This window comes from Hyla sarda, chromosome 12 (assembly GCF_029499605.1).
Source record: "Hyla sarda isolate aHylSar1 chromosome 12, aHylSar1.hap1, whole genome shotgun sequence".
NCBI lineage: Eukaryota > Metazoa > Chordata > Amphibia > Anura > Hylidae > Hyla > Hyla sarda.
The window spans coordinates 42,601,345-42,615,973 of NC_079200.1; the positions used below are offsets into that span (position 1 = coordinate 42,601,345).

General features: G+C 45.2%; 2 protein-coding genes across 6 annotated transcripts in view; both read right to left on the bottom strand.

The window, feature by feature from the left end:
* KCNH6 (potassium voltage-gated channel subfamily H member 6) overlaps positions 1-14,629 on the bottom strand; it is a 531,028-nt gene that overhangs the window by 139,046 nt on the left and 377,353 nt on the right. The window lies entirely within an intron of this gene.
* Positions 6,615-8,253, bottom strand: LOC130296539 (DNA damage-regulated autophagy modulator protein 1-like). Its single transcript, XM_056548176.1, has 2 exons — positions 7,357-8,253; positions 6,615-7,270 (listed from the first exon to the last, which is right to left on the bottom strand). The coding sequence occupies exons 1-2, from the start codon at positions 7,479-7,481 to the stop codon at positions 6,670-6,672; spliced, it is 726 nt and encodes a 241-aa protein (XP_056404151.1). The 5' UTR covers positions 7,482-8,253; the 3' UTR covers positions 6,615-6,669.

A 14,629-nucleotide genomic window follows, 5' to 3' on the forward strand; every position in this document is an offset into this window, starting at 1 on the left:
ACTATTGGGGGATCTAATTACTGTGTTCGGGCACTATTATTGGCTATCTACTGTAAGGAAGAACTACTGGGGTGGCTCACTACTGTAAGGGGGCACTAGTGGGGTCTAACTACCTGTGAGGATACTGGTGTGGAGGCTGACAGTGTGAGTTACTACTAGAGCTAACTACTGTGTGGGGCAACATAGGGGGCAACTACTGTGTGAAGGGAGTATTACCAGAGGTGAATACTGTGTGGGTGACTATTAGGGGGTTACTACTGTGTGGGGCATTATTAGGGAGTAACTACTGTATTTGGGCACTAATGGGGGCTATCTTCTGTGAAGGGGCACTAGTAAGTTGACTAACTACTGTGCGGGGCACTATTAGGGGGCTAATTATTATGTGTGGGCACAATTAAGAGAGCTAACTCTTGGACATATTGGTCTTGATATAATGGGTTTTGGTTAGTAACAGTATGTTATTACTATGTATGGGATAATACTTGTTCCTAGTATATTGGTATTTGGTAAATGCATGACTCTTACAGGTATACAGTAAAGAGGTATACAGAATCTGCTGTTCTGTAAACCTGCCCATCGTGTGTGGCGGCTTCTATTCCAGTGTCCCCCTGGGTCCACATCCCTCCTAAGGACTATAAAATCTCCAGTTATAAGTTGGTTAATCTAAGTGTTTGTCCCTTTAAATAATGTTCTTAGTAACCAAGGGGAGTATGCAAGGTGAACAGGTGGCTTATCAGTGACCAATGGGATCTCTCTAAACTGTCCCCCTTATATAGTGAGGTCAGGGTTCAGCTCACTCTCTTGAGCTCTAGCACTCTTGCAGCTGAGGTACAGTGAAGACAAGTCTGAGGAGTCTGTGGAGTGTTCCTGAAGGAGGCCTGAGGCTTAGTCCAGCCACCATGCTTCTACTTCAAGTTCACCCCTACACAGTGGATGAAAGTCAAAGTCAACGGTAGGATCTAAACATAGTGGGGATTCCTCTGAAGTCCAGTCCAAGTAGTCAAGTCAAGTCTGTCAAATACAAAATTCAAGCATGACTGCATCAATCTATATAATTACAACCACAAGTCCCAGCAAGCTGATAAGCTTCCCTAAGTTCACCTGCTGTTTGGACTTTAACACCTTGTCTACCTCAGTAAAGCATACCAGTTAACCGTGACCTTGCGTTGGAGTGATAATTTGCCCCGTGCCTGGCACAGGTGAAGCTGGTCTACCTCGGGTGGTGTACAGGACAACTACGTCCTGGCATAACGATCACAAAAGGTTAATAACATCTGCCCTTCCATATCCATCACCACAAGCGCATTTGGCTGTTGACCTTTATCTAGCAAAAGAGAGTTATTTGTGTATAGTTAAAACTTAACTTTTAATAGTATTTGTTAAAATCCAATCCCCAAGCATTACAGACTTATATAAAGTAAAAATAATATACAGGTGCCAAAGTAATATAGTATTATCACTGATATGTAACTGGGGCGCTCACCCTAAAAAGGGACAACCTCAGTACCTTAGCTACCTGGGCCTCTATGCAGTAGGTCCTGAATGCTTGTACATAGAAGCACTCGCCCTAATAAGGGTACCCACATTCCTGACACTAGCCTGGTAATCCTTATGGCAGTTAACTTGTTCCTAACCCCATCAGACTATGTCCAACACGTTTCATTATGAACAGCCCGGGGCCTATGGTACAGTTAATCTGACCCTGTGAGGAATTGTAACATAAACTATAAAGTTGTATAATTTTTCATCATGTTTACATTCACAAAACTGAAATACATCAAGAAGCTATAAGTTTACACGATTCTGAAGAGATAACTCTAGTCTTTGAAGTTGAAGGATGGAACAGGTTCCAAAATGCTAGTATGATGTAATATTAAAGGGGTTATCCACCATAAGGTGATTTTAGAACTTACCTGCCAGACAGTAATGGACATGCTTAGGAAGGATCTGTGTTTGTCTTGGAACTAGATTGCTATGTTGTAAGATTACCATAGCACTGTGGCTATCTTATTGTGAACGGGCTATTTCCTGTTTGAGTTCATTCTCTTAAACTAAATTCCCATAATCCCCCACCCATTGAAACAAACCTATGATCCCTTTAACTGGTTAACGACCAAGGACGTGTATACATGTGCAGGCTCCCGACTCGAGCCCGCGTCATACCAGCTGACCCTCAGCTGATTCTTGTAGCTGAGGGTCGGTGTTAACCTCTTAAGGACGCAGGGCATATGGATACGCCCTGCATTCCGAGTCCTTAAGGACGCAGGGCGTATCCATACGCCCGTGGGAATTCCGGTCCCCACCGCTAGCGGTTGGGGAGCGGAGCCGGATGCCTGCTGAAATCGTTCAGCAGTCATCCCGGCATATCGCCCAGGGGGGTCATTATGCCCAGTCCAGCGATCTGCGGCGATTCCGGGTCAATCGGGTCTCCAGTGACCCGGTGACCCGGAATTACAGGCTGTTCGGGGCAGTCTCTGACGGCCCCGAACAGCCAGAGCCTGCAGGGGTGAGGTGGCACTGGTGCCACCTCACGATCGCCCTGATTCGTCGGCGTCCATGTTGGGATCGGGGCCCCAGGAGCGACGGCGGCGGCGATGGAGCAGCAGCAGGAGGTGAGTTACAGCCTCCTGCTGTTGGTTAGCAACAGCTCCAAGCATGCAAAAAGGGCATGCTGGGAGCTGTAGTTATGCAACAGCAGGAGGCAGACCACCACAACTCCCAGCATTCCCTTATGGGCATGCTGCGACTTATGGTTTTGCAACAGCTGGAGGCACATTTTTTCTATGGAAAAGTGTACCTTCAGCTGTTGTATAACTACAACTCCCAGCTTGCACAAACAGCTAAAGTGCATGCTGGGAGTTGTAGTGGTGCATCTGCTGGTTGCATAACTACAACTCCCAGCATGCCCGTTGGCTGTTGGTGACTGCTGAGAGTTGTAGTTTTGCAACAGCTGAAGGCACACTGGTTGTGAAACTTAGAGTTTTTTTTTTTACCTAACTCAGTGTTTCACGACCGGTGTGCCTCCAGCTGTTGCAAACTACAACTCCCAGCAGTCACCTTACACCATGCACCGTACATGCTGGGAGTTGTAGTTTTGCAACAGCTGGAGGCACACTGGTTTTGAAACACTGAGTAAGGTCACAAACTCCGTGATACATAACCAGTGTGCCTACAGCTGTTGCAAAACTAAAACTCTCAGCATGTACAGTCTGTCAGCGCATGCTGGGAGTTGTAGTTTTGCAACAGCTGGATGTCCCCCGCAATTTGAATGTACAGGGTACACTCACATGGGCGGAGGCTTACAGTAAGTATCGGGCTGCAAGTTTGAGCTGCAGCAAATTTTCTGCAACAGCTCAAACTGCCAGCGAGAAACTACTGTGAACCCCCGCCCGTGCGACTGTACCCTAAAAACACTACACTACACTAACACAAAAAATAAAATAAAAAGTAAAAAAACACTACATATACACATACCCCTACACAGCCCCCTCCCCTCCCCAATAAAAATGAAAAACTTCTGGTACGCCACGGTTTCCAAAACGGAGCCTCCAGCTGTTGCAAAACAACAACTCCCAGTATTGTCGGACAGCCGTTGACTGTCCAGGCATGCTGGGAGTTTTGCAACAGCTGGAGGCACCCTGTTTGGGAATCACTGGCGTAGAATACCCCTATGTCCACCCCTATGCAATCCCTAATTTAGGCCTCAAATGCGCATGGCGCTCTCACTTTGGAGCCCTGTCGTATTTCAAGGCAACAGTTAAAGGTCACATATGGGGTATCGCCGTACTCGGGAGAAATTGGGCTTCAAATTTTGGGGGGTATTTTCTGCTTTTACCCTTTTTTAAAAATGTAAAGTTTTTGGGAAAAGAAGCATTTTAGGTAAAAATTTTTTATTTTTTTTTACATATGCAAAAGTCGTGAAACACCTGTGGGGTATTAAGGTTCACATTACCCCTTGTTACGTTCCCCGAGGGGTCTAGTTTCCAAAATGGTATGCCATGTGGGGTTTTTTGCTGTTCTGGCAACATAGGGGCTTCCTAAAGGTGACATGCCCCCCAAAAACCATTTGACGCTTCTTCCCTTCTGAGCCCTCTACTGCGCCCGCTGGACAATTAACATAGACATATTAGGTATGTGCTTACTCGAGAGAAATTGGATTTCAAACACAAGTAAAAATTTTCTCCTTTTTACCCCTTGCAGAAATTCAAAAATTGGGTCTACAAGAACATGCGAGTGTAAAAAATGAAGATTGTGAATTTTCTCCTTCACTTTGCTGCTATTCCTGTGAAACCCGTAAAGGGTTAAAACGCTTACTGAATGTCATTTTGAATACTTTGGGGGGTGTAGTTTTTATAATGGGGTCATTTATGGGGTATTTATAATATGAAGACCCTTCAAATCCACTTCAAACCTGAACTGGTCCCTGAAAAAAAGCGAGTTTCAAAATTTTGTGAAAAATTGGAAAATTGCTGCGGAACTTTGAAGCCCTCTGGTGTCTTCCAAAAGTAAAAACTCATCAATTTTATGATGCAAATATAAAGTAGACATATTGTATATGTGAATAAAAAAAAATTATTTGGAATATCCATTTTCCTTACAAGCAGAGAGCTTCAAAGTTAGAAAAATGCAAAATTTTCAAACTTTTCATCAAATTTGGGGATTTTTCACCAAGAAAGGATGCAAGTTACCAAAAATTTTTACCACTACGTTAAAGTAGAATATGTCACGAAAAAACAATCTCGGAATCAGAATGATAACTAAAAGCATCCCAGAGTTATTAATGTTTAAAGTGACAATGGTCAGAATTGCAAAAAATGGCCGAGTCCTTAAGGTGAAAAAGGGCTCAGTCCTTAAGGGGTTAATAGCCAACATGCGGCGCTCGCCGACGGTGGCTATTAACCCTTTAAATTGCTGCTGTCAAAGCTGTCAGCGGCGTCTAAAGAACTCTGTAAACTCTCCCTGGTGGTCCAGTGGGGTTGATTCGGAGCTAGCCGGAGGGCTTACCTCTCCTTCCATGGCAGCTGCTGCGCTGAGAACGGAAAAGCCTGGCAGGACCAGGCTATTTCAATCGAGCGCAGAGCACATAGATCACTGCGGTTCTATGGAACCACATTGATCTGCATGAGGAACCACATGATTTCTCCTAAAAGTCCCCTAAATGTCCAAACTAAAAAAAATATAATGTTAATTAAACGGCAAATTCTCAAAATTGTGTATTTTTGTATACCCTAAAAAATGTATAAAAAGTGATCAAAAAGTCTGATCAAAGCAATCATGGTACCGATAAAAACTTCAGACCACAGCGCAAAAAATGAGCCCTTCTATCACTCCGTATACAGAAAACTAAAAAAGTTATAGGGGTCAGAATAGGACAAATTTTGGTGCATGTAGTTATAATTTGTTTTTAAGTAGTAAAATAAAGAAAACCTACTGTATATACTCAAGTATAAGCCGACCCGAATATAAGCCTGGGCCCCTAATTTCACCCCAAAAACCCGGAAAAAGTTATTGACTCGACTATAAGCATAGGGTGGGAAATACATCATCCCCCCATGTAATCATCCAGACCCCCATCATCATCCCCCCCCTTCATCATCACCGCCTGTCAATCCCTTCACCAGTGGTCTTCAACCTGCGGACCTCCAGATGTTGCAAAACTACAACTCCCAGCATGCCCGGACAGCCATCGGCTGTCTGGGCATGCTGGGAGTTGTAGTTTTGAAACCAATGGAGGTCCGCAGGTTGAAGACCACTGCAGCCTTCGCCATCATCCCCCCCCTTCATCATCATTACCGCCTGTCAATCCCTTCATCAGTGGTCTTCAACCTGCGGACCTCCAGAAGTCGCAAAACTACAACTCCCAGCATGCCCGGACAGCCAACGGCTGTCTGGGCATGCTGGGAGTTGTAGTTTTGAAACCTCCGGAGGTCCGCAGGTTGAAGACCACTGTGACCTTCGTCATCATCCAGCCCCCCCCCCCCACCTTTTTGTTTTGTACTCACCTCCCTGGGCTCCCTGTACTCACCTTCCCTGGGCGGGAAGTTAGGGTGAGCTGGTCCTAGTGACGTTGCCTTGACGACGATGCACAGGGACGTTCCGCATGAAAGTCCCTGTGCGTAGTCATCAAGGCAACGTCACTAGTCCGGGGCAGGCCCAAAGCGCGGAGAAGAGGGCCCCCCCTTTTAAAATGGACAGCCCGCAATGACTAACCCTCCCCACCGGACCAGGTCACCCTAACTTCCCGCTGAGGGGAGGTGAGTACAAAACAAAAGGAGGGGGGGGGGGGGCTAGATGATGACGAAGGCTGCAGTGGTCTTCAACCTGCAGACCTCCAGAGGTTTCAAAACTACAACACCCAGCATGCTGGGAGTTGTAGTTTTGCAACATTGGGAGGTCTGCAGGTTGAAGACCACTGAGAAGGGATTGACAGGTGGAGAGTTCACTCGAGTATAAGCCGAGGGGGGGGTTTTCAGCACAAAAAATAGTGCTGAAAAACTCGGCTTATACTCGAGTATATACGGTAGGTATTACACGTCACACAGCAATATTTTTTTGTAATTTTTTTTTATTTTTTTTGTATAGGTAATATCACCAGCTCATATTAGATGGTTTTTCCGTGTCCTGTGCAGTATCTCTCCCAGAAGTCCACTTGATGGCCCCCGTGGTGGTCTAAACCCCGAAGTCATCAATTCTTACTCTAAGAGAGAGTTTGCAGCTGTTCCTGGAGACGGTTAACATTAACCTCTGCATGGTGGAATAATAGGTCACGATGTTTATCAGGATCAGTAGAAGCATCACCCACTCGATGATTATGGTGGTGATTTCACGGATCTCGTCCCAGTCTTCATCATTATGGAATAATTCCTGTAATGTTTTATATCCAAAGTAGAAAATTGCGCAGGTAAAAGCCAGGCCACAGCAGGTGCATCTACTATGGTGGATGACTTTTTTTGCTCCTGGTAATTTATACATCTGGATGGACTGCCCAAGGTAGTATAAGGCTTCACATGTAATGGAAATTATCGTGCTGACAAAGTGTATCCTGGGATATTCTTCGGGGGACAATACATGCATGACAGCTGTGGCAAAACAGGAGGCCCACACAATGGCGAGCAGGATCCTCTGGATCAGGACCTGATGACCCCTGAACTCTTCAGTATGCATAACCATATACTTATAAATAAGAAAGGTTAGTACCAAAGTGCCAATGGATGTCCCTATAAATCCAATTCTCAATAATATGTTTTCGGGAAATAAATTTCCCACGTCACTGTGAAGGAAAAGAAACCAATGTTATTGTGGATATTTCCTCACTCCCAACCCATGAAATAAGAATCTTGTGCTTGTTTATCTTACCTGATGCTCATCAGTGGCGAGGCGGCATGGCCGAGGACGACCGTCACGATGTAGCTGGTGGCAAGCCAGGCCGCACACCAAAACACCAACAGGAGGGGGACGAACCCCAAACCTTTTAGCTCCATCTCAGTCAAGAAGAAAAAGATACTAATCGCACTGTAACAATCTACAGAATGAAGGCTCGGGCGGCTGTCAGTGGAATGTCAGGACTCCAGCTGTCTATGACATCACATGTCTGATGTCACGATGACTGCTTGTTTCTTAGAGCTGCCATGATTTAGTATCTGCTATAGACAGAACCTGATGTTTTTACTATGGACCTTACAGACCCCAGAACCCAAGTAATTAGTGCAGGGGCTCCATTTTGATCATCTCATATTTCACATTATTTGAGTTCCTGGGCTCGGATACATTTGCACCCTCTATAGCAGTGGTCTCCAAGCTGTGAACCCCCAACCGCTGCAAAACCACAACTCCCAGCATGCCCAGACAGCAACTTTGCATAAGGAAATAGTCTTATTAAACTTTTCTTATATATAGAATCCCCGAAATCTCCAAGGATAAGCCTCTAAGTGTCTCGTTCGATCTTAATGTTATACCTTTTATCAATAACATTGATGATTCCAAAATGTAGGAATATAGGAATAATTTCATATAAGATACAAAAAGTTAGCATCCTCCATCTGACATTTTGGACAGTTTGCATCCTGTCTGAGGCCCATACGCTTCAATCCCCATGGAGTATAATACATCCTATACAAAATCTTAGACTGTACCATTACATGGGCCTTATTATATCATGTACATTTCAAGTTTACAATGGCTCTGCCCCATGAATCTGAATGTAAACCCCCCCAAGTCCCTTTCCCATCTACCCTTGATAGCATCAGCATTTTATACATTTTTGTCATGGGTTTAGGGACAGGGGGCCCTCTCATTAATTCAACCAGGGTATGTGAATGTTCTCTCCTCAACTCTCCTTTTATTGATTTATAATCTGCGTTACTTATTTGTAAAAAACAATGTTTCTGATTGTCTGCCACCCCATACTTATGGGCTATCTCTTCAAACGACTTTATTTGACCTAAAGCGTATAATTGATTTACATAAAGAAGCCCCTTTTTCACCCAAAAGTGTGAATCATTAATTTTAAGGAATTCTTTAAGTGCTTTATTTGACCATAATGGAGTAAAGTCAAAACTCCATGTGATTTTAAAACATTTTTTACGTTCCACCCATACTTTAAACCCCTTAAGGACCAAGGACGTACTGGTACGTCCTTGGTCCTGCTCCCGTGATATGACGCGGGGTGACACGGTAATCCCGCATCATATCACGGCGGGCCCGGCGTCATAGTGAAGCCGGGAGGCACCCTGTTTGGGAATCATTGGCATAGAATACCCCTATGTCCACCCCTATGCAAATCCTAATTCAGGCCTCAAATGCGCATGGCGCTCTCTCACTTTGGAGCCCTGTCGTATATCAGGGCAACAGTTTTGGGACACATATGGGGTATCGCCGTACTCGGGAGAAATTGCCTTACAAATTTTGGGGGGCTTTTTCTTCTTTAACCCCTTATGAAAAGGTGAAGTTGGGGTCTACACCAGCATGTTAGTGTAAAAAAATAAATTTTTTACACTGACATGCTGGTGTTGCCCTATACTTTTCATTTTCACAAGAGGTAAAAGGGAAAAAAGACCCTCTAAATTTGTAATGCAATTTCTCCCGAGTACGGAGATACCCCATATGTGAGCGCAAAGTGCTCTGGGGGCGCACAACAAGGCCCAGAAGGGAGAGTGCGCCATGTACATTTGAGGCGATTTGCACAGGGGTGGCTGATTGTTACAGCAGTTCTGACAAACGCAAAACAATAAATATCCATATGTGACCCCATTTTGGAAACTACACCCCTCACGGAATGTAATAAGGGGTGCAGTGAGCATTTACACCCCACTGGTGTATGACAGATTTTTGGAACAGTGGTCTGTGAAAATGAAAAATAAAATTTTTGATTTGGACAGTCCACTGTTTCAAATATCTGTCAAACGCCAGTGGGGTGTAAATGCTCACTGCACCCCTTATTAAATTCCATGAGGGGTATAGTTTCCAAAATGGGGTCACATGTGGGGGGGTCCACTGTTCTGGCACCATAGGGGCTTCCTAAATGGGACATGCCCCCCAAAAACCCTTTCAGAAAAACTCACTCTCCAAATCCCATTGTCGCTCCTTCCCTTCTGAGCCCTCTACTGCGCCCGCCGAACACTTTACATACGCATATGAGGTATTTCCTTACTCGAGAGAAATTGGGTTACAAATTTTAAAAAATGAAGATTTAGAATTTTCTCCTTCACTTTGCTGCTATTCCTGTGAAACATCTAAAGGGTTAAAACACTTACTGAATGTCATTTTGAATACTTTGGGGGGTGCAGTTTTTATAATGGGGTCATTTATGGGGTATTTCTAATATGAAGACCCTTAAAATCCACTTCCAACCTGAACTGGGCCCTGAAAAATTACGATTTTGAAAATCTTGAGAAAAATTGGAAAATTGCTGCGGAACTTTGAAGCCCTCTGGTGTCTTCCAAAAGTAAAAACTTGTCAATTTTTTTTATGCAAACACAAAGTAGACATATTGTATATGTGAATCAATATGTAATTTATTTGGAATATCCATTTTCCTTTCAAGCAGAGACTTTCAAAGTTAGAAAAATGCTAAATTTTCAAAATTTTCATGAAATTTTTAGATTTTTTTACCAAGAAAGGATGCAAATATCTGTGAAATTTTACCAATAACATAAAGTAGAATATGTCACGAAAAAACAATCTCGGAATCAGAATGATAAGTGAAAGCATTCCAGAGTTATTAATGTTTAAAGTGACAGTGGTCAGATTTTCAAAAAATGCCCAGGTCATGAAGGTGAAAATGGGCCAGGTCATGAAGGGGTTAATGATCACTGGCTCTGCAGTGTGGTGCGGACTATAGCTTAGTCTCTGCATTATACTTAATTATCCTAACTTTACTATTGCCAGTGCTGCTGAATTCTAGTGTCATTTGCACCAAAATGCTGTCTGACATGGCATGCCTCATGTATTATTTCAGAAAGTTTCGGAAACGTTTAAGACCCTTTTTTTGCTGGGTTCATAAAAAAAGGGAAAATGGCCTTGACAAAAGGGCTTTGGCTTTAGAAAATAGAAGCCCTAGCCTAAATGCTCTAAATGACTTTGCAAAGACCTGGCTCATTGGGAGAGTCAATCAGCACTCAGCTTAGGGCTAAGTTTCCACTTGGTTTTTTTCTGGCAGTTTTTGGATGTCTGCCACTGCAGTTTTTGAGCCAAAGTCAGAAGTGGATCCATAAAGGAGGAGAAGTGTAAGTCCATCCTTTATATGTCCTATTCCTTTTGAATATATTTCTGGCTTTGGCTCAAAAACTGCAGTGGCAGACATCCAAAAACTGCCAGAAAAAAAAACAAGTGGAAACTTAGCCTAGTAGGGACCCACACATTGCTCTAATTCAGGTAACGCCAAATACGTTATCCTCCTGTAAAAACCCCCGTCATGAACTCCCATCAGAAAGTCCATAAAACGTCCGTCAAAAAATCCCACTCATGTCAATGAGATTTTGACCATCCTTTAGCATCAGTTATGTCCCGTTGTGACTAACGGTGCATGCACTAATTTGTGTCCTGTCAAAAATAACAGTGGTATAACGGTATGTTAAAATGTTAACATTGAAATCTAAGGGTGACGGATGTTCATAAATGACATGTTATTGTCCGTTTTTAATGTCCCGTTATTGCTACTGAGCCAGATACGTAACAGCTCACCCTGTTGTAGGCGCACGGACCTGGCGTGGACCTTGCCCAAAGATTTAGAAAGAAGGTAATGTGAAGCGTTTGACTCAGGAACAAATTCTTTATTATCTCGCCAGGGTAGACATACATGAACACAAAATAAGGTGATGCGTTTTGGCTTGCATTACGAAGCCTTAGTCAGTTATTGCTACTGAGCATGCTCAGTACAGCATCACAGGAAGTAACATGGAAATAAAATAATGGACATAAAATAACGGACTATAACAGGTGATAACGGATGGCACATGTCCGTTATTTAGACAGAATGTCCGTCAAATTTGGTCATCAGTTATCATCCATTGTATTCAGTTATTTCATCCATTTTTTCATGACCCTTTATTGCTGAATAACGGGTGTCAGAATACAGGAACATAATGACATAATGGTAGTGAGAAAGGGGCGGAACACAACGAACACTGCCGGGGCGGAACACAACGAACACTGCTGGGTCAGAACACAGCGAACACTGACGGTCCCGACAGACCCCATTTACTTGAATGGGCTCTGTCAGGGATTCGGTAGTTTAGTGGAGTTATCAAAGAAAAAAAATTGTGCAGTCCAACGGCAATGTGAACTGGGCCTAAGACAAAATGTATTAGTTTAGGCTGTTCAGCTGAAGGGATCGCCTGGATTAAACAGAATTGTTGCAAACTCCAAGCTCTGAGCATCGTTGTACCAGATTTCAGCTTTTTTCACAAACACAGTATTTTGGTCAGTATTCTGCATCAGTAGTCATAAGCCAACGCCAGAAGTTGAAAACAAACACAGATAATGTATAATTCAAAGATTTTTACTTCTTTGTGTTTTTGAGCCGTGCTGGGCTTTGGGTTTTATAAATATTAATGTACAACGTTGACCAAAATACTGTTGGGGAATTCTGTGAGAGGAATTCCGTGCAGTGAACATTAGCATCAGTGTGCATGGGTCTTCCGCAAGAACAATTCCGCCGCTGAAATTCTCCCACACAAAGAACATGTTCTTTCTTTGCGTGGAATTCCGTGAGCACTGCATAGCCGTCAATGGTGACGGCGCAGTGCCGCGCGGTCCTACTGCCAAAGTATTTTCGGCGGAGGCCACCAGATGTAATCTCTATTCGCGGAGTTCCGCGAGTGGAGATTCCGCAATGTGAACATAGAACTAATCCTAAAATGGCTTTTTTCAATATGTATAAAAGACATTTCTGTTTTCCCCAAAAATTTCAACTAAATATACAGACAGACTGAATTTTGCAACATACTGGATACAAGCCGTAAAGCGTGCGGTATGCAGTATAGGAGATAGCTTCTGCACTGGGTGCTGTGTAGGCGGGGACACACACTGCCTGTGCGAGCGCACGAAGCCTGCACACAAACAGTCAGTGCGGCTGCGATCTGCAGGGAAGAGCTTGCCAGCAGACTCACGTACTCACCCCTAGAGGGGCCGGCACCATAGGGAAGCATCGGTGGAGTAAGCAGAACGTTTCGGTCCCATGGAGTGCAGGGGAGCAGCAGAGTAGCGCTTGACAGTGGACAGGTGTCGGTGGAGTGCGGGGACCGGGGGGGGGGGGGTGGGTTGGGTTGACAGGGGCGGTGCTTGGGGGGAACGTTTGTGGTTGGAGCAGCGCGCAACTAAGCATAGGCCGAACCTGGAGCCTCAATAGCAGGGGAGGGAGGAAGCGTGGGCCATATAGAGCGTTGTTTCCCAGCTGGGTGCATCCGCTGTTGTAAAACTACAACTCCCAATATGCTCATGGCTGTCTGGGCATGCTGGGATTGGTAGTCTCTGGCCATATTACATGTTGCAGGTGTGGTGGCCCGGTACATGAGTTGTACCCTTGAACCCTAGCTGCCCTGTCAGGCTCCCTGCAGTGTCCCCCTTCTATATTCACTTGTATATATGTTATCCAGTGTATTATACCTGTAAAGTGTTATGTCTTTAAGAAAAGTTGTCATGTGATTGAATAGTTGTCATGTGATTGTAATCCAGTTAGGTATCAGTGACCATGTGACCTAAGGGTGACCTATGTGACCCCTTCTAGTCTCCCCCATATAAGTCCTGGGAGGAACTAGCTCACTCTCTTGATTTCCAGTTAAGTCTTTGCTGAGGTCCAGTGCAGTCAAGTCCTAAGAGTGTGTCTGGAGTCCAGAGGAGGCCTCAAGTCAACCACGCAGCCACAGGTCTACAAGTCCACTACCCCCAGGTCCCAGTCAGAGCCTGTTAAGCTACAAATGGGGTATAGTCAGTCTCAGACAAGTCAGTCAAAGTCAACCTATCTTCAGTCAGCGTGGTCTGCACCAAAATTGTCCCAGTCCACTACAAGTCCCCGCAAGCCCTAAGGTCTCTAAAGTCACTGGTCACCTCCATGGACCTGGCTAAGGTGTATAGACTATTCCACCTGTCTAACTCAGTAAAGCTACTGTTGTTCCGTAAGTTGGCATCTGAGTCATTATTGCCCCCGTGCCTAGCCCAGGATCCAGCGGTATACCTTCGGGTGGTATTGAGGATAAACCACACCCTGGCATCACGAATACAAGGGGTTAATGCCATCTGCCCCTAGGGTAATTCCATCTGCCCTGCATCACACCCTCTACCTCACAGGGCTATTGACTGGTCTGATGTGTATAGTCATTGCAGTAGTCTCCAAATTCTTTGCTGTTGCAAAACTACAACTCCCAGCATGCCCTGACAACTAGGGATGCACCGATATATCGGCGGCCGATACATATCGGCCGAAAATAGCTATTTCGGCAAAATGCAGAAACAACTAAAAATCTGCCGATAATGACCACCTCCCCTGCCCGCCCACAGCACAAGTTACAAACACTGCCAGTGGCAGAGGCACTCGTGGGCGGTGCAGGGGGGGGGCGGCTGCAACATCGGGGGGGGGGGGGGGGGGGTTGCGCTCTCCGGGATAGGATTAGGAATACTTCTTTTTATGTGCCCGGGCCGGCTCCCGTGTGTGGCTTTCACAACAGCTGGAGGCCCCCTGGTTTTTAGTATACAGTATTAGGTTTTATATGCTCTGGCCGGCCCCCGCCTGCAGCCACACACGGGAGCCGGCCCGGGCACATAAAAAGAAGTATTCCTAATCCTATCCCGGACATCCCTGTGTCCTGAAAAATATTTTCGGGACATAAGGATGTCCGGCGATCACTCACCATTCCCCGGCGTCCTCCTGCGATCCTCCTTCGCTTCTCCGCCTCTATGGTCGTACGCACGGGACGTCACTGACGTCCCGTGCGTACAACCATAGAGACGCAGGAGGACCGCAGGATCGTCGCGGGAGAACGCACGCCGGCCGGGACCTGGTAAGTGACCGAGTCATCTTCTTCAGTGTTCCGGTCACAGCTGGAGCGGTGACCGGATCACTGTGGGGGCAGCAGTACAGACATACAGCCTCCAGCCATACACTGTATATGGCTGGAAGCTGTATGTCTGTGGG